This window comes from Lynx canadensis, chromosome E1 (genome assembly GCF_007474595.2).
Source record: "Lynx canadensis isolate LIC74 chromosome E1, mLynCan4.pri.v2, whole genome shotgun sequence".
NCBI lineage: Eukaryota > Metazoa > Chordata > Mammalia > Carnivora > Felidae > Lynx > Lynx canadensis.
The window spans coordinates 18,017,803-18,039,138 of record NC_044316.2 but is presented as its reverse complement, the minus strand read 5'-3'; the positions used below and the strand labels follow the sequence as shown (position 1 = coordinate 18,039,138).

The window sequence follows — 21,336 nt, the reverse complement described above, 5'->3', positions numbered from 1 at the left end:
TCAGACCCTTAACTGACTGAGCCACCCAGGTGCCCCTGTTGCTGTTGTTTTTAAGTTTATTTATTTATTTTGAAAGAGGGAGAGCGTGAATGAGGGAGGGGCAGAGAGAGAAGGAGGAGAAGCCCAAGCGGGCTCTACACTGTCGGCCTGTCCTTGAGATGATGACCTGATCCAAAATCAAGAGCTAAAATCAAGAGTCAGACACTGAGCCACCCAGGTGCCCCTGTTGAATGTTTTTGTCGTAGGTTGGATTTGATGTTGTTTTCATGTTGTTGGATTTGATTTCCTCCTCATTTGCTTATGGATTTTTCATCTATATTCATGAAAGATACTGAGTTTTAGTTTTCATCTTTTGTGATGTCATTGTCTGACTTTGGACTCAGAATGAATTGGGAAGTTGTCTCCTTTTAATTTCTGGAAAAATTTGTGAAATACTGGTACTGTTTCTTCTTTAAATGTTTGATGTAATTGACAAGTGATGCCATCTGGACCTAGGGTATTTATTGAGAGAATTTTTTGAATTACTAATTCACTTTTTGTTCTAGGTTTATTTAGATTTTCTATTCTTCTTGAGACTTTTTCAGTAATATATATTTCTTGTACTTTTTCTATGGTATATAAATTTCCTGATTTGTTGGCACAAAGTTGTTCTTCACATTCCCTTATGATCCTTTTAATTTGTGTAGGGTCAGCAGTGATGTCCCCTTTTATATTCCTGATTTTGTCAGTTTGTATCTTTGTCCTTAAAATAGTTAAGCTAAAGGTTTATCAAGGTTTTTTTATCTTTTCAAAGAATTAACTTTTTATTTCATTGATTTTATTGATTTGTTATTTTACTATTTCCATTCTGATTTTATTATTTCATTTTGCTTGCTTTGGGTTTAATTTGATATATATATGTATTAATTACTGACTGGAGTCTTTTATTTCCTATATAGCTGTTTAAAGGTGTAATTTTTCCCTCTAAGCACTGCTTTAACTGCATCCAGTAAATTCTTAGATATTATGTTTTAGTTTTCATTCAATTTGAAATATTTTCTAATTTCCCTTTTGATTTCTTTTTTGACCCATGGATTATTTAGAAATGTTTTGTTTAATGTCCTAATATGTGAGGATTTCCAAAACGTATTTCTGTTATTTGTAATTTAATTCTGTTGTGGGCTGAGAAAACATACTTTGACTGATTTCAGTCCTTTCCATTTATCAAAACATGTTTTATGACATAGCATTTAGACTTTTCTAGAAAAGGTTCTAAAGGTGCTTGGAGAAAAATATGTATTCCGTCCTCATTAGGTACAGTGTTCTGTAAATGTCACTCAGGTCAAGTTAGTTAATGTTGTTATTTAAATCTTTTCTATCCTTGCTTAATTTGTGTTTAGTTGTTCTGTTTTTGAGAGTGGAGTATTAAAACCCGCAAATACAATTGACTGGAGACAATTGTCCAATATAGAATTGTCTTTTTTTTCTTTTCTGCCAATTTTTGCTTTGTGAATTTTGGGGCCCTATTTTTAAATATGTATTTGCTAATAATTGTTGTGTCTTGCAGTATATTAACTTTGTCACCATTATTAAATATCCCTTATTGTCTACAGTAACATTTTTTATCTTTTTTTTTTTTTTTTAATTTTTTTTCAACGTTTATTTATTTTTGGGACAGAGAGAGACAGAGCATGAACGGGGGAGGGGCAGAGAGAGAGGGAGACACAGAGTCGGAAACAGGCTCCAGGCTCTGAGCCATCAGCCCAGAGCCCGACGCGGGGCTCGAACTCACGGACCGCGAGATCGTGACCTGGCTGAAGTCGGACGCTTAACCGACTGCGCCACCCAGGCGCCCCAACATTTTTTATCTTAAAATCTATCCTGTCCTTGCAACAATGTGGATAAATCTGGAGGATATTTTGTTAAGTGAAATAAGTCAGTCAGAGAAAGATACCGTGTTTCACTCATGTGTGGAACATGAGAAACTTAACAGAAGACCATGAGGAAAAGGAAGAGGAAAAAATAGTTTCAAACAGAGAGGGAGGCTATCCATAAGAGACTCTTAAATATAGAGAACAAACTGAGGGTGGATGGGGGGTGGGGGAGAGGGAAAAATGGGTGATTGGCATTGAGGAGGGCACTTGTTGGGATGAGGATTGGGTGTTGTATGTAAGTGATGCATCATGGGAATCTACCCCCAATACCAAGAGCACACTGTGTGTGTGTGTGTGTGTGTGTGTGTGTGTGTATAATATAAAGACAGGATTTATATATATGTAAATAAATCCTTTCTTTATATTAATATACCTCTCTAACTCTCTTATAATCACTATTTATATGGCATATAAGATGTGTTTTTTGTAGATAGCATGTAGTTGAATTTAAAAATTTTTTTTAAATGTTTATTTATTTTTTGAGAGAGAGACAGACAGAGCACAAGCAAGGGAGGGGCAGAGAGAGAGGGAGACACAGAATCCAAAGCAAGCTCCAGGCTCTGAGCTCTCAGCACAGAGCCTGATGTGGGGCTCAAACTCACAAACCGTGAGATGGTGACCTGAGACAAAGTCAGACACTTAACTGACTGAGCCATCCAGGCACCCCATAGTTGAATTTTTTAAAAATTAAAGTCAGACAATCTCTGCCTTTTGATTTGAAGTGTTTAGATCCATTCACATTTAGTGTAATTATTAATATAACTGAATTTACATTTGCCATTTTTCTGTTTGCTTTGTATATATCTCACGTTTTTTTAATTTTTACATTCTTTATTTCTTTTTGTTAAATTTGTGCTTCAAAATTGTATTTCTTTTATGTTAAACTTTTTTAGTTGATTAATTCATCTGTTTATTTTTTTAATCCTCTTTTGGCTTTTTATTACTTTTTTTTATTGATCTAAGGATTGTAGTATGCATCTTTACTTCTGAACAATCTATTTCAGATTAATACTATCTTGATTTTTCGTAAGTAAATTTTATTTATTTTGAGAGAGAACATGCACATGAGCAGGGGATGGGCAAAGGAAGAGGGGGAGAGAGAGAAAATCCCAAGCAGTCACTGCACTGCTAGCATAGAGCTCCACGTGGGGCTTGAACCAACGGAGCCATCCAGGTGCCCCAGTACTATCTTAATTCTGATAAAATTCAGTAATTTCATTCTAATATAGCTCAATTTCCTTCCCCTTTTGTGTCATATATACATATACATATATATATGTAATAAGACATGATATATACATAAACTTCTACAAAATAATATAATGAAATATGTATAAATATATACTCTATATGTTATAAACCCAACAATATATTCTTGCCTACAAAACACTTGTTTCAGACCTAAAAACACATGTAGACTGAAGATGAACGGATGGAGAATCCTCTGTCATGCAAATAGAAGTGAAAAGAAAGCTGGAGTAAAAATACATAATATCAGACAAAATAAACTTTAAAACAGAGGCTGTAACAAGGGACAAAGAAGGACACTATATCATCATAAATGGTATAGTCCAACAAAAATATCTAACAATTATAAATGTATCTGCAGTCAACATGGAAGCACGCAGATATGTAAAGCAGTTAATAACAAACATAAAAGAAATAATCAATAGTAATACAATAATAGTAGGGGACTTTAACACCCACTTACACCAATGGATAGATCATTCAAGCAGAAAATCAACAAGGAAACAGTAGCTTTGAATGATACATTGGACCAGATGGACCTAACAGGTATTTTCACAACATTCATCCCAGAATACACATTCAAATACACATGGATCATTCTCCAGAATGGATCATATATTAAGCCACAAACAAATCTCAACAAATTCAAAAAGACTGAAGTCCTGGGACACCTGGGTGGCTCAGTCGGTTGAGCATCTGACTTTGGCTCAGGTCATGATCTCATGGTCCATGAGTTCGAACCTGGCGTTGGGCTCTGTGCTGACAACTTGGAACCTGGAGCCTGCTTCAGATTCTGTATCTCCCTCTCTGATCCTCCCCCGTTCATGTTCTGTCTCTCTCTGTCTCAAAAATAAATAAACATTAAAAAAAATTTTTTTTTTAATAAAAGACTGAAGTCCTACCATGCATCTTTTCTGACCACACTATGAAGCTAGAAATCAATGGCAAGAAAAAACCTGGAAAGCACGCAAATACATGGAGGTTAAATAACATGCTACTAAATAATGAATAAGTCAACCAAGAAATCAAAGATGAAATAAAAAAAAAATACAAATGAAAAGGAAAACACGGTAGTCCAAATACCTTCAAGATACAGCAAAAGCTATTCTAAGAGGTAAGTTTATAGCCATACAGGTCTACCTCAATAAGCAAGAAAAATCCCAAATAAACAACATAACATTGTATCTAAAGGAACTAGAAAAAGAACAATAGGCAAAATCCAAAACCTGGATTAAGGAAGATATATATATATATATATATATATATATATATATATATATATACACACACACACACACACGCACACACAACAAGTCAATGAAACCAGGAGCTGGTTTTTTGAAAAGATCAACAAAATCTATAAACCTTTAGTCAGACTCATCCAAGAAAAAAGAGAGGGAGAGAGCAAGGACTCAAATAAAATCAGAAGTGAAGGAGGAAAGTTAACAACTGATACCACAGAAATACAAAAGTTTGTAAGAGAATATTTTGCAAAGTTATATGCCAACAAATTGGACATCCCAGAAGAAATGAATAAATTCCTATAAACATATAACCTCCCAAAACTGAATTAGGAAGAAATAGAAAGTTTGAACAGACTGATTACCAGCAATGAAATTGAATCAGTAATTTAAAAACTCCCAGCAAGCAGAAGTCCAAGGCCAAACAGCTTCAGAGGTGAATTCTACCAAATATCTGAACCTGTTCTTCTCAAATTATTCCAAAAAATGAGAGAGGAAAACTTCCTAGTTCATTCTATGAAGCCAGCATTACCCTGATACCAAAACCAGATAAAGACACTACAAAAAAGAGAATTACAGGCCAATATCTGTGATGAACATAGATGCAAAAATCCTTAACAAAATACTAACAAACCAAATCCAACAATACATTAAAAAAATCATTCACCACAATCAAGTGGGATTTATTCCTGGGATGCAAGGGTGGTTCAATATTTGCAATCAGTGTTATACATCACATCGATAAAAGGAGAGATAAAAAACATATTTTCGTTTCAATAGATGGAGCAAAAGCATTTGACAAAGTACAGAATCCATTCATGATAAAAAAAAAAATAACCCTCTCAACAAAGTAAGATTAGAGGGAACTTACCTCAACATAATAGCCATATATAAAGAAAAAACCACTAACATCATAATGGTGAAAATCTAAGGGCATTTCCCCTAAGGTCAGGAATAAGGGATATCCACTCTCACCACTGTTATTTAAAATACTACTGAAAGTCATAGCTACAACAGTCAGACAAGAGGAGGAAACAAAAGGCATCCAAATTGTAAGGAAAAAGTAAAACTTTCACTATTTGCAGACAACATGATATTACATATAGAAAATCCTAAAGACCCTACCACAAACTGATAAATGATAAACTGATAAATGAGTTCTGTAAGGTAGCAGTATACAAAATCAATGTATAGAAATCCGTGGCATTTTTATATACCAATAATGAAGCAACAGAAAGGGAAATTAAGAAAGCAGTCCCATTTACAGTTTTATCAAAGATAATTAAATATCTCAGAATAAACTTAACCAAGGAGGTGAAAGACCTGTATTCTGAAAACTATAAAATTTTGATGAAAGGTATTGGAGACAGCACAAACAAGTGGAAAGATAGTCCATACTCATGAATTGGAAGAACAAATATTGTTAAAATGTCTATACTACCCAAAAGAGTCTGCAGATACAATGCAATCCCTATCAAAATACCAGCAACATTTTTCACAGAACTAGAGCAAACAATCCTAAAATGTGTATGGAACCACAGAAAACCCCAAATAGCCAAAACAATCTTGAAAAAGAAAAACAAAGTTGGAGGTATCGCAATTCCAACTTTCAAGTTATACTACAAAGCTGTCGTAATCAAAACAGTATGGTACTGGCATCAAAACAGGCACACAGATCAGTGGAATAGAATAGAAAGCCCAGAAATAACTCCATGTTTATGATCAAGTAATCTTTGGCAAAGGAGGAAAGAATATGCAATGAGGAAAAGACAGTCTTTTCAACAAATGGTGTTGAGAGAACTGGACAACTACATGCAAAAGAATGAAACTGGACCCCTGAGTTATGCCATACCCAAAAATAAATTCTAAATGGATTAAAGACCTAAATATGAGACCTATAATAGAGCATAGGTAGTAATTTCTCTGACATTGGATGTATCAACTTTTTTTCTAGATATGTCTCCTGAGGGAAGCAAAACAAAAGCAAAGATAAACTATTGGGACTGTATCAAAATAAAAAGCATCTGCACAGCAAAGGAAACAGTCAACAAAACTAAAAGACAACCTACTGAATGGGAGAAGATATTGGCAAATGACATCTCTGGTAAAGGATTAGTATCCAAAATATAAAACGAACTTACACAGCTCAACACCCAAAAAACAAATAATCCAGTTAAAAATGGGAAGAAGACATGAAGAGGCATTTCTCCAATGAAGACATGCAGATGGCCAACAGAGACATGAAGAGATGCTCAACATCACTCATCATCAGGGAAATGCAAATCAAAGCTACAATGAGATAATCAGCTCATACCTGTTAGAATGGCCAAAACCAAAACCACAAGAACAACAGGTATTGGAGAGGATGTGTAGAAAAAGGAACTCTCTTGCACTGTTCGTGGGAATGCAAACTTGTGCAGCCACTGTGGAAAACAGTACGGAGGTTCCTCAAAATTTAAAAATGGAACTGCCCTGTGATCTAGTAATCACACTGCTGAGCATTTACCCCCAAAATACGAAAACACAAATTCAAAATGATACATGCATTCTATGTTTACAGCAGCATTATTTACAATAGCCAAATTATGAAAGCAGCCCAAGTGTGTGTGTGTGTGTGTGTGTGTGTGTGTGTGTGTGGGTGAGAGAGAGAGAGAGAGAGAGAGAGAGAGAGTAATTTGCCATTTGCAACAAGAGGGGTGGATCTAGGAAGTATAATGCTAAGGAAATAAGTCAGTTGGAGAAACAAATACCATATGATTTCACTCATATGTGGAATTTAAGAAAACAAACAAGCAAAGTCGGGGGTCAGGGGGAAGGAGAGAGAAACAAACCAAGAAACAGACTCTTTGACTGTAGAGAACAAACTGTTGGTTACCAGAGGGGAGGTGGGGGTGGGGTGGAGATGGGTGAAATAGGTGATAAGGATTCTTTCTATAGTGAGCACTAAGTAATGTGTAGAGTTTGAATCACTATATTGTGCACCTGAAACTAATATAACACTGTATGTTAACTATACCGGAATTAACATAAAAACTTAATACAAAAATAAAATTAAAATATTCTTCTATTTACCTACGTATTTGCCATTTCTAGCTTTTCATTTCTTCTTGTGGATTTGAGTTACCATCTGAGATTATTACCTGTAAGGCACATCTGCTGGCAACACATTCTGTTCCATCATTACTTATTTTGGAATGTTTTCATTTTGCCTTTATTTTTGAAGGACAGGGTCTTTTTTCATTGGATATAGAATTTTTGCCTGCCCACCACCACCACTGCAAACATGGCATTCCACTGCCTTCTGACCTCAGTGATATCTGATGAAAAGTCAGTCAGCAATTGTATTGTTTTTCCTCATTATTTTCAAGAGTTTCTTGGACTTGAAATATCTTTGATTCTGACATCTCTAGGTGCAGAACTCTTGTGTTTATCCTGTATGGGATGTTTGAGCTTTTTGGATCTATAGATTTTTATCAGATTTGGAAACTTTTAAACCATTATTTCTTCAAATATTTTTTTCTGCCCTTTTCTCTCTGTTCTTCTGGAACTCCCATTAGGTATATGTTGGTGTACTCTGTGTTACTGCGTAGGTCTCTGAGGCTGTCTTCATTCTTTTTCAAACTTTTTCTTCTCTGTTCTTGTTAATTTCTGTTGACCTATCTTTTAAGTTTACTGATTCTTTCTTATGCTATTTCATATTCACTATTGGGCCAATCTACTGAATTTTTCATTTCTAATATTGTACTTTTCAACTCTTGAATTTGATTTGGATCTTATGTTTTTTTAATTTGTTTTTATGTTGAGCTGTCCTATTTGTTGAGTCATTGTCACCATATTTTTTTAAATTCTTTAAACATGATTTCCTTTAATCCTTTGAATATATTTATAGTAGTTGCTTTTGAAGTGTTACTGAAAGCGATATCTGGGCTCACTCAGAAAGTATTTCTATTGACTGCTTTTTCCCCTGAGTATGGGTCACATTTTACTGTTTGTTTACATATCTTGTAATTTTTTTTGTTAAAAACTGGACATATTTGATAATATATTATAACAACTCTGGATCTGATTCTTCCCCAGTCCCCCTTCCACCTGAGGGTTGTCATTATTGACATATTGCTATTATTGTGTATGTTTGCTTATATTTAAGTAATTTGGCTGGACTTAAGGTGCACAATCTTCCTCCCCCATGGGGTGCAGCCACTTAAATCTGCTTAGGTTTTTTTTTAATTTTTAGCCTGGCCCTCTTGGGGTGCCCTTTGTGTCTTTGTAGCTCAGTGGTCAGCCGGTGATGAGTTAAAGGTTGTGCTCAAACATCTTGAGCCAGTAAGGCTTCTTTCCATTGCGAGTGTGTTAGGGAGCTCATCTAGTTTCCAAATATGCTCCAGCTTTTATTTTCTGTTGAGCCTCTCCGTTCTTCCCTTTACCTGTGGAAAGCCTCTCAGTCGGCCATGGGTATGTGCAGAGCAGAGGCCTTCTCAGGTCACCTCTGAGTACATAAGCAGCCTTCAGTTCTCCAGGGACGTGTGGAGAGTTTACCTAGCCCACTGTGACTATCATTTCCAGAATCCCCTTGTTAAATTTCTGGATTTATGTTAGTCTATCTCATTTCCCAGCTGGGATAACAACCTAGACTTGCAGAGCCGTAGGCTTTCTCTTTTCTTTTCCAGTTGAGTTTAATACTCCACTTCAGATCACATCAGCAACTTCACACAGTGAAGCTGCTGGTTTTCATGGCCAACAGCCTGGACTGTGCTTGGGTGGGGGGTGGGGGTGAGTAAGGAGCAGCCCAAGCAATAACACCACTTGACTTTCATTGTTCTTACCCAAAGTTCCACAGTTTTTCATAAATAAACACTTTTGAATTGGTTGTTTGACTTTGGTTATTTTCTGGAGTCCTGAAATGGTTGTTTTTGACATTTTTGTCCAGTTTTATAGTTGTTTTGAGGGGAAAGGATTTGCTGACCTCTTCAGTTTGCCACAGCTGGAAATCTTGCCTCCTGCTTTGTATTTACAATATTTTTGGTTTTGTTTATTTTTAAAGGGCTCACTAATTAAAAACCTGAAGCACATCTATGTATTGTAGCTGCTTCAGCATTTTGCTTAACAATGGAAGAAGTTAGGAGATTGTGACTAGATTAGGGGTGGGACTTAGTTCTGCTATAATACTGCTGATGGCACTCTCCTGTGGAATGTTTCTTAATAGCATATTCTTGTGTAATGATGAAGAAAACGTTTATTTTTTAAAGTAAGTTCCTTTGGAATTCTACCAAAACCTATGAAAGATGTTACATATACTCCTCTCTACAGAATAAATCAGTGGTATAAGAAAATATATGACAAAATTCATTGGGCTTGTATAGATGTGTATCCTTATGAAGATAATTGTCCTCTTTTTTTTTTTTTTTTTTAATTTTGAGAGAGACATCACAAGCAGGGAAAGGGCAGAGAGAGAGAAAGAGAATCCCAAGCAGCCTCCCCACTGTCGGTGCAGAGCCCAACATGAGGCTCGAGCTCACGAACCATGAGATCATGACCAGAGCCGAAGTCAAGAATTGGACACTTAACCAACTGAGCCACCCAGGCGCCCCAGAATTGTCCCCTTTAAAAATTACTCATTGTACAAATTTCAACCTAAAGTACCTTTTCATGTTAAATTTTTAACTGAGAAGCTTATCTTTACCTTTTCGGTTACATAATAACACAAATACAGAAGTGTGTACAAAATATACAACTTTTTTATTTATCACAAAGTATACACCTCTATAGCCATGAGTCATGTGAGAAATATAAGACGTTGCTAACACCCAGAAGTCTCCTCTGTACCCTCCCCATCATTGTCTCCTCCCCCAAGATAACCACTGTCCTGGTTTTCATAGTAATGGCTTCCTTTTTTAATAGTTTCTGTCTCCTAAGTATGCATCCCTAAACATTCAAGTTCAAATTTGCTTTTATTTTTAATATTATGGAAATGAAATCTTACATTATTATTTGTGACTGTTTTTTTTTGTTCAAAATTATGTGTATAAAGTTTGTGTTGTTGTATGTAGCAGTAATTCATTTTAGTTACTGTAGAGTTTTCTTATGAATACACAACAGTTTGTTACTCTATCCTACTGTTCATGGATATATGGATTGTTTCCAGTTTTAAGGGTACTAAAAATGTTGCCGTGAACACACTTGTATGTTTAGTGATAGGTGTGCACATTCCTTTGGGGTATATACCTTGGAGTCAGATTGCTGGGTCACACTGTATTCATGTCTTCATTTTAGTATATAAAGCCCATCTGCTTCCCATAGCGATTGTACCAATTTAAATTCCTACTAGCAGTCTGTAAGAATTGCCATTGCACCACATATCACCAAAGATTTGGTATCATCTTTTTATTACTGGCCATTTTGGTAGTTTTATAGTACTTGCTCGCTGTGGTTTTAATTTTCATTTCCAAAATGACTAATAAGGCTAATATCCTTTTCATATGTTTATTGCCTATTTGGATTATTCTATTTTGTAAAATGCCCTTTCAAGCCCTTTTTAAAAATTGATTTGTAGGAGTTCTGCATGTATCTGGATAAATGCTTTGTTCCTTATATATGTGTTCAAGCATCTTCTGTATGACTTGCACTTTTACTCTTAATGTACAGATAATGAAAAGTTCTTGATTTTAAAGTAGTCAAAAAAATGAATTTTTCTTCTGCATTATGATTTGTGCTTTTTGTGTCCTATTGAAGAAATCTTTCCCTCCCCCAGTATCTTGAAGATCTTCTATATGTTATCTTCTAAAAGCTGTATGATATTGCTTTTCACATTTGTATCTGCATTCCACCTGGAATTTATTTTTGTGTATGGAGTGAAATAGAGATGAAGATTCATTCTGTTTTTCCACATGATATCTCCTTATTCTAGTACCATACATTGAAAAGAATGTTGTATCTGTCAGGGTCCAGTCAGGAGAAAGAAACCACACCAGTTGTTTAAACAGTTTAAAGTGGGGAGAGATGCTAATTAGCTATAAAGTTGTTTGTAAAGTTGTAGGTAATTAAAAAGATAAGAGAACACTAAGGTATCATGGAAGTAACAGCCACCTCTAGCTATGGCTAGAGGAATATCATGGAAGAGGTCAGAATTATTAGGACTTGGAACCCCATGCAGCAGAAATTCAGACATCTAAAGCAGAGGATACTAACTCACTAGTGCTGGTATCTGGGGGTAGAAGAGGCAGTGAGGCTGGTTCTGCAAGTGAGGAAACTATAAACTGGGTTCAGCCACAAAGTTATAGAAAGACACTGCCACTGCTGGGAGTGAAGAAGTGTTGCTAGGTTGACACAGAAACAAGAGACAGACAGGAAGCCCATAGGAAGGGGTAAGTCCCCTTTTCTTCCTCCAGCCTTGTAGTCTCCTACAAAGCCCCCTTTTGGCAGAGCCTAACATGGAGCTAGTTGGCAAAACCAAAATATGGTTTGCAGTCATAGCCCTGGTATTACATATTTGTGTTTAGACGGATGGGTTTGAAGCTGAAGAATCTGTTTATGGGTCATATTTCTGTTTCATTGGTCTATTGCACCAAAATTACACTATCTATGCTGTTGTAGCTTTATGATAACTTTTCATATGTGGTAGAGCAATTTTTCCCACCTTATTCTTCAGGACTGTCTTAGCAGTCTGTGGCATATGTACATTTCCATAAAGACTTAGAACTAATTTGTCTAGTTCCACAAAAGAAAACTTTTTGGGGCTTTGATTGGAATTTCAGTGCATCTGTAAATCAGGTTGGGGAGAATTGAAATTTTTATAATATTGAGTTTTCTAGTCCATGAATATGGTATGTCTCTCCATTATTTATGTCTTTAATTTCAATGTTTTTTTAGTCTTTTTACGTAGAAGTCTTGCTTACTTAGCTTTTGTTAGCTTTAACCAAAGATAATGGATATTTTTTATATTGTAAAGAGTATTTAAACGTTTTTTAAAATTTCAGTGCTTTTACTTAGAAATTTTTTCAAACATATATTTTCTTTATTTTTGAATGGTTTAACTCCATTTTACCAACCACTAGATTCAGTAATTATCAACATTTGCTTCATTTATTTCAACAATTCTTTTTAATGAAATATTTTAAAACAAATCTTAAATCTCATGTTACTTCACCTATATATACTTAAGTATACATTCCTAGAAAAATAGGAACATTTTATTTATAACCATAATTCCAAACCTTATGTTCCTTTTTATTTCAAAAATTACATTTTATTGGTATATTGGTTGGTATGTTCAGTTTGCTTTTAACTAACAGCATATTGGGACTTACATTTTATGTTAAGAAATTATTAAAATATTAGCTTAGCCACTAAAATATTAAAAATAATTAAAAATGACATTTCTTCCAATGACGTGAACTTTGTGTTTCTAAATTCATTATAATTTTTTGACATCAACAAAACCATACTGTTAAAAACCGACTGTGTGAATGAAACCATTCTTTTCTTTCATTTGGTGTCTTCTACATTTATAAACCTAATGAGCAACAAAATTGCCATTCTTTAACTTAAAAAAATTCTTTATTAAAAAATTCTTTATATTCCTCAGTATTCCTATTACTGAACACATATCTTTTAAGAAGTCATCAGTGGGATTAAAAGCAAGCACATTTTTGTGTGACATAGGTTGAGTTTGGGTTATCTTTTATAACTTCTTTTTGTCTTAACTATTAAAATGTAAGAAGAAGATGCAGTTGTGGATTTTTTCCCTTTGTGGTGGCTTTGAACAGAAACCTTTTTTTCATTGCAGGTGGTTCTCTTTCCCATACAATATTCATGGGTCTGTTTCTAGGAGAGGACTGTGGCTAGTGGGCCATGAAAACTTCCTAGACTTGGCAGGCTAGGCTGTGTCATGTTCACCCTCTAACATGAGAAAATCCCTATTGAAAAGACAGTGTGGCAACTTTCTCGCAGGCAAGTCATACTCCTCACAAAGATATTTGACAGCAACTGAGAGGTCTCTGTGTCTTTGCCAGCGTCTGCAGTAAGGATGGAGCTAATTATAATTAATTCATGGTCTGAAGAACAATAAAATGTTCTCAAGTCAATAATAATTAGTATAAAAGGATTTTCCACCTATATTTTAACTTAACCAATGATTATTGGTGGGGAATTGGGGTCCTAAAAGTTAGATCTTTTTCACTGGTAACAAGTATTTGAAAATAAATATGACAGCCTAATATTGAATGATGTGCCTGTTCCTTATTTCTCCTCCCTTATCAGCACCCCTGGGGATCTCCCTATCGGTCAGAATGGTCCAGGGATATCTCACCTGCTGGGGCCATTGCTATATATACTTGTTTAAACACAGAGTTAGGGGACGTTTCCGTTCATATTTAACACTTTCAGTTAAATGTAGGTATTTTGCTTCTTCTGATTAATAGTGGTATGTTAGGGTATGAGAAAAAGAACGAACCATTTCACTGCTTTGGTTTAGCTATTGTATAAGGCCTTTTTACCTTGTAATATCAGATTCACAAATTTGGGATCGCTTTAGGAGGATCTTGAAAAAAAGGAAAAGGATTTCTTCTAGAGCACCAACTCAGCAAATACCAAATTTGAATAAACATAAAAGAAAAACCAATAACCAAACATCAGAAAACTCCAGCCAATGGAACAAATTACCTAAATATGAGAATCTTTCTTCATGTGTTTTTAGGTGGAGACAGGGAAGCCTAGAAAGTTTATTCCTCTAAATAGTGTGCAATTCTGTAAATTATGTCAAAGTACACACAAACTGTAGCCTGTTAAAATTTTGGTTAGAAAGACCAAAGAGATGTAAAAATAAATTCCTTATTCCCTAACTCACAGTGTCGTTGAACATATAAGGACTAAGGTACAAATAAGATACATTATTTAGAGGTATTTGTTGTCAGAAATTTTACCTCATAGTTTGCTATTGTTTTCTCAAGCAGACTTAATCTAAATACGAGTAAAAATAACTTTTAAGGAAATGAATTTCAAAGTGAATGCAAAGGCAATAATCTAAATATTTAGAGTCTGGTTAGGTTGTGTTATTGAGATACGTTCTTTATTGGTACAGTTGACGTAGTAATTGTAGTGTGCATAGCAAAAATAGAAGATTGCTGATTACAAGTTTATGTGAATAGAATTAGAAGAGCCTGATTTTCTCAATCTTAGTGAAACATTTTCATTATAAATTATTTATTTGCTTTGAATAGTTAAAAACCTGTATCAGAGGAAAAAAAACAAACCTGTATCAGAAACATGAACTTTAAAACTGCTAACCCATGTGGGGAAAAAATTGTTCACATAAAATAAATGAGGAGCATATAATTTCTTGAAGATTCTTGCTTAGTGTAGCGATAGTGATTTAAAGATGTTGTAATGTAAGGTTCTAGTGTCTCAAAATGTGTCCCCAATAAGTTTCACTCTTGTTTCATTCCAGCCCTTCTACTTTTCCATAATTTAAGCATATTTGAGGCAGTGGTCAGAGTTTTCTGGGATTAAGAGAGCTCTAGAACAAAACAACCACACCAGATCCAAAAAGCTTCCTATTTAGGTTTTGTACTCTTTTGGCTAACTATATTTCTCTGAAGAATGGCTTGTGGATTCTTCTGGCTGTTTAAAAAAGTTGAACTTGTATTCCAAATGTAGGAGAAGGACTGATATATATACTCTGGACAGATATAAGAAAGAATTATTTTTTCACAACCCTTAAAACTGTATCTTTAATACACTGTTTGCAGAATCACATGTTGATTTAAAACATAGGAAAGAAATACCTGTTTTAGTGTAACGTGACTGCTCATGAAGATAATCAGGTGAAATGACAGATGCACTGTTTTATTTAGGGCATCCAGTATTCAGTAGAGAAAATAACTGACCAGTAAGTGAATTGTAGATCAAAGGATGCCTCCTTTTTTTCTGAACTGAGGAAAGTTGCCCTAAATGTTAGTTCATTATCTCTACAGCTGGGGCTTCATTAACAAGTACAGTTGGAATAACCAGGGTATTGCAGCAGCAGAGAAACTAAGCACAGCAAGCCTTTCAGTAACAAAGAAAATAAAAGAATTCCTGTGTAACAGGCTTCCACACTTATCTGTGTTCTGTGGTACTGTTTGTGCTGAACTAAAGCATCTGCTACCTCAAGTTAAGAGAGAACAAACTCAACATGGCGTGAAATTACTGCACAGCCATTCACATTCATTAGAGTTATATTGTTACCAGCCACAAGCATGACTGGCTTTTGCATGAATAATAAAATAAAACGCTGCTTTGTGAATTTTGCCTTAAAACATTGCAAGGCGCAGTACTAACCTTGAGCCAAGAGTGGGTTTATCTTAGAGCAGCTTTCCTTACCACAGTAGAGTCAGGACCAATAAGAAGGCCAGCGTTGGAAAGAAGTATTGCTGTCTGAGGCCTCTCTGGAAAGGGCAATGTATTAAATGAGTTCCCTCGTTCTTTAAAACTAATAATTGTTGGGTAGGCTAGCTATTTAGAAAGACGCTAAAATTATTAAGGTACCATTTGGCAACCACTGTAGTATTAGTTGATTCAGGCACAAGTTGCCAATGGATACTAAATGGGTCAAAGTTTGATGAGGAGTAGAACAGTGACACAATTAGAAAGGGAAAACATAGTCATTTTGCAGTGTAGCAACCTGACAGACACCTCATCCCAGTGATCAAAGATCACCAGAAATGGGGGAAATTGACATCATGTGCCTCCTAGTGTGATGCACTGAGAAGACATCATTTCTGAGTTATTCCTGTTAAAAATACATAACCTGAATCTCATCATGAGAAAACACTACACAAACCCAAATTGAAGAGCAGTGAGCAAAAAAACGGGCCTGTCCTCTTCAAAAATGGCAGTGTCATGAAAGACAAAGGAATGCTAAGTAACTATCCTACATTAAAGAAGTCTCAAAAGACATTGACAACTAAATGCAATGTGTGGTCCAAAATTTTCCTTCCTTGCTATATCATTGACATTTTTATCTTCTAGTATCTAGTTCTAGAAGTGGTGTAGGGGGCGCCTAAGCTTCTGACTCTTGATTTCGGCTCAGGTCATGATCCTATGGTTCGCAAGATCGAGGCCTGCGTTGGGCTCTGCGCTGGCAGCATGGAGCCTGCTTGGGATTCTCTTCTCTCTGCCCCTCTTCTGCTTGCACGCTCGCTCTCGCGCACATGCTCTCTCTCTCAAAATAAATAAACGTTGAAAAAACAAAGAACTTAAAACTTAAAAATAGAAGAAGTGGTGTGTTAAAAGGAAAAAAATTATTTTTAACAGTCTGAATATATATAATATTATATTCAGTTTCCTTCCTATTTTACTTACCAGGTTTATGTGGATTTTTAGGAGTGTTATGGACTGGGTTTTTGGGTTTTTTTGTTTTTTTTTTTTAATATGGGACATATGCCTAATTTTCATGTCATCCTTGCACAGGGGCCATGCTAATCTCTTACATTCCAATTTTAGTCTATGTGCTGCCGAAGCAAGCATTGGGTTGGTATTTTTTAAGCAATAGTCAAGAATGTTACGTCTCTTAGTTGAATTACAGTTGAAGCTACTGAAGACTTAAAAATTATAACTCTTCATTATTTTACCAAATGTTCAGTCATTGGGAGAAAGTAGAGTCCTCATGCTGTTTAACAATACTAGAATGTGCGATTTAAGAGTTTCCATGAGCACGTAGGAAAAGAAGTAGTGATCACTAAGATTAATTTATAAAGTCATGGTATTCATAAAGAAGTTTGTATAGTTTTTTGACAGGTTGGTAGATAATAGGAATGCTTCATTTTCAGGAAGGCAGTTTGATGAGTATCTGATTTCTTGTGGACAATAGGAAGAAATAAACTGAGTGATTATGGTTAATTAAATCAGTAATTAATTTTGAATAATAATTGGATACTGGTCTCATAGGTGGTTTCTAGTATTGTATCTGTTGCAGATCTGTTCTGTCCTGTTCTGAACTTTAATTAAATAACTTGGATAAAGGCATTGATAACCTATAGATCAGACTTTTAAATGAAACAAGTCTGGGAGAGACAGCCAAAGCATTGATGGCTGAAACAGGAACTGAAAGATAATGGTCGCCAAGAATGACAGGTAGGAATCAGCAAAATAAATCTGACAGGAATAAATTCTACAGGGATAGCCAGTCGTAGGTGATGGGTGGTAGGGAAAAAAGCTTTAAGATAATTCATGGGGGCGCCTAGGTGGCTCAGTCGGTTAAACATCTGACTCTTGATTTTGGCTCAGGTCATGATCTCGCAGGTTCCTGAGTTCAAGCCCCCAAGTCAGGCTCTGTGCTGAGTGTGGAGCCTATTTGGGATTCTCTCTCTCTTTCCCTCTCTTTCTGCCCCTCCCACACTTGCTCTTTCTCTCTCTATTTCTCAAAAATAAATTAAAAAAAGAGTTTAGAATCCTTTACTGAACCATTAAAAAAAAAAGATAATTCACAGAAAATCACTTGCAAAATGGCCAATTGGACATATTTTAACAAATTCAGTGCTTTGTTTCCTTTAACTAATTTGATTTAATGTGTATCATTTGGGTTCAGTCAGAAAAATGGAAACCATACTAGTCTGTCAAACATAGGGAAATGTAATTTAGGGAATTGATTTTATAGGTGTTAGAAGACTAAAGGGTAAAAAAGGGAGACACTGAGCGATTAAAAGAAGCTACAGGAGGCAGCTACCATACTAAGAGCCTTTTAAGGGGCAAAAGGGAAGCTACGTAACCTAGAAGCTACAGCCTAAGCTGGCACTCAGACTTCTGAAGAGAGGACGCTGTTCGGCTATTGTCCAGCTACTGAAATCCATATTACTAAAAGATGTCCATTTATATAAGAAGCCAAAATAATTAGATTGTGTTCTTTATGTTGAACTAAATGTGATTAACATGTGAATTAACATCTCTTCCATCTTGAATTTGGTTCTGAAAATAAAGCATAAAACTAATTTGACTTTGGTTTTGTTAATCTGTACCCGCCCCCATTTTTAAAATGGCTTTACCACTAATTAGCCCTCCTACCGGAGATGTATTGCTAAGTGATCTCTCAGAAAAAGTGTTTATAAATTTAGAGAAGGATTAAAAAAAAAACAAACATGGCAGATGAATTGGGTGGGCTAAACATTCTCTTTGATTATAGGTGTGTACTTTTTAAAAACCTTCTTTCTCACTGATATCTTAAACATTGTTAAGTGGATTGAGTAGTTTAAGATCAAGATAATTGTCATGCTCTGAAACATTGAAGAACAAAGTTTGGAATTGATTTCTCTTCTCTTCCTCTCCCCAAATATTGCTTCTTTAGGTCAGTAACAGATCCAAGAGATGGAAAGAGAGTAGCACTCAAAAAGATGCCCAACGTCTTCCAGAATCTGGTCTCTTGCAAAAGGGTCTTCCGGGAATTGAAGATGTTGTGTTTTTTTAAACATGATAATGTAAGTGAAATTCCTCTTTGGAATAAACTATTTCCTACGCATGCTTAATTGTGTTAATAGAGAGCAAAAGAGAGTTAAAAGGGAACGTGCAAGTTATTAAGGAGTTTGGAAACCTGAGAAAACTTAGACCCTATTTGTAAACAACGACCAAGTTTAAGTGAATTCTAAGATGTATTGACCTACAGATAAATATTAATTAATGTAAAGCAAATGTTACTATTTAGCTGAGGAACTGTACTAATATTTAACATGAAAGTGTAATATGTAGTCTGAGTGATGTAAGTGGAAATAATTGGCCCCTGATTTTAAATGCTTTATTTATTTGTTTTTAATATTTATTTATTTGTGAGAGAGCACAAGCAGGTGAGGGGCAGAGAGAGAGGGAGACACAGAGTCTGAAGCGCTCTGGGCTGTCAGCACAGAGCCCGACACGGGGCTCGAACTCAGGAGCCACGAGATCATGACCTGAGCCAAAGCCGGATGCTTAGCCGACTGAGCCACCCAGGCAGCCCTTTAAATGCTTTATTTTTAACCTTTAATATTTTTAATCAGATTAACTTAAAGATACAGGAAAAGTTTCTTCTCTTAAAAAACCATATAGCTGTTAAAGTAACATAGGTTAGCTTATTTATGGCTATATTTAAAAATGTCAAGACTCATGAGTGAATAGAATCATTGTGGTTTGAGAGATCGCTTCTCCTCAACTAATCCTGAATTAAACATTTGATACATGTAAAATTTACCTGGGGATATTAGCATTGGACTTTTAAGTTTTCAATTTCACATGAAAAAAACTGCCTTACATTCTGCATTTGGTTTTCAGCTTACGTTATTTTAATTGCTAACAGAAAAACTTTATCAGAAATATAATAATTTCTTGTGAGTCTGACTGCTCGTTTGCACAGGAACCTTTAGAACTTTGGCCAAAGTGTAGGTCTCATTTTAAGAGAAAAATGTTTAAAAGTTTGAGGTGTTTGGTAAAACTAGGAATATCAAACAAATATATTTATTTGAAACTCCTTGCTTGGGCATATTTCATTTTATTGATGACTTCTCTTGAAATTCGTTTTCCTTAAACTTTTTAAAAAAGTTATTGCTGGGGGCGCCTGGGTGGCGCAGTCGGTTAAGCGTCCGACTTCAGCCAGGTCACGATCTCGCGGTCCGTGAGTTCGAGCCCCGCGTCGGGCTCTGGGCTGATGGCTCAGAGCCTGGAGCCTGTTTCCGATTCTGTGCCTCCCTCTCTCTCTGCCCCTCCCCCGTTCATGCTGTGTCTCTCTCTGTCCCAAAAATAAATAAACGTTGAAAAAAAAAAAATTTTTAAAAAAAATAAAAAAAAATAAAAAAAGTTATTGCTGTCTTTCAGTCAGTTGGAACTGCCTAAAAATGTGTTTGTTTCAGTGACTTTTCAAAGTACCACTTTTATGACTTGTTCCTCAAATTTTGTAACTAATTTAGAATTGTGTCTAGTGCTTGCTTATTTATTTCTCGACTTTGAGTCCCACCCCAACATCAAAGAGTACAAACCCTTATTTACATTGCTAGAAACTCAAGTAAAGGTATCCGTGGTGAAGAAATTTTTTGAAGGAGGCATTAGGAATTTGCTTACTAAGGATTTCAATGGGTTATTACACTCAGACCTATCTTAGCTTCTTTTACAAAGGAAGGATGGCGCATAGTTTCCTATCTATATGTATTGGTATCTTTGCTCATGCATGACTCATTGCTATAGAGTCAAAGGTAGTGTTAGGGAGTCGTGTAAGAAAAGAAACTAAATTTTAAAAAACTTTTTGTGTGTGTGCTGACTTTTTTCATTTTTTAAAATGTTTATTTTGAGAGGGCATGAGCACAGGGGAGAGGCAGAGAGAGGGAGAGGGAGAGGGAGAGGGAGAGAGAGAGAGAGAGAGAGAGAGAGAGAGAGAGAGAGAGAGAGAGAATCCCAAGCAGGCTCCACCCTGTCAGCAGAGCCCAACATGGGGCTCACTCTCACAACTGTGAGATTATGACCTGAGCTGAAATTCACAGTCAGTCGTTTAACTGACTGAGCCAGTCAGACACCCCAAAACGAACTGAATTCTTGAAAATCATACCTATTAAAACATAGCAACCAATTGGAGCTCCTGAGCTCTATGATAAGAGAGTGCTCGTGACTTCTGTAGGAATATTCAAAAGTGAGACAGATAATTGGAGAAGATGGCATGGCACCACTATTTTCTACATGAATTTATGCTGCGCTCCAAGATCTATCTCCAAAAGCATCTCAGGGCCACACACCTGGTATGTGTGGAATGCCAGTCTGAGAGGCAACTGGTGTTTGATGTAGTTAAGGCAACAAATGTTTATTAATTCTGTCCCGTATAGAGGCAGTACTAGGTCACATGGAGGATACAGAAAAAGTTTAAAATACCCTTTTTTGAGGGATCAGGTATTTAACACTTGTTGCTATGTGTCAAGATGTATGCTAGATGCTTTCCATACATGAATTCATTTAAT

The 21,336-nt window shown here is 35.7% G+C and overlaps 1 protein-coding gene and 1 non-coding gene across 3 annotated transcripts in view; one reads left to right on the top strand and one right to left on the bottom strand.

Moving 5' to 3' along the window:
* The window catches only part of NLK (nemo like kinase), a 165,233-nt gene that overhangs the window by 75,909 nt on the left and 67,988 nt on the right, over window positions 1-21,336 (top strand). For both annotated transcript variants that reach the window (XR_003964596.1, XM_030295237.1), the window contains exon 2: window positions 18,717-18,846. Coding sequence is in view for 1 of the 2 variants with exons in the window: in XM_030295237.1 (XP_030151097.1) it covers window positions 18,717-18,846 (130 nt within the window). In the remaining variant the exon portion in view is untranslated. The remainder of the gene's footprint in view (window positions 1-18,716; window positions 18,847-21,336) is intronic.
* LOC115501875 lies at window positions 16,802-16,903 on the bottom strand. The gene has a single exon (XR_003964933.1). It is a non-coding gene; the product is annotated as a U6 spliceosomal RNA (small nuclear RNA).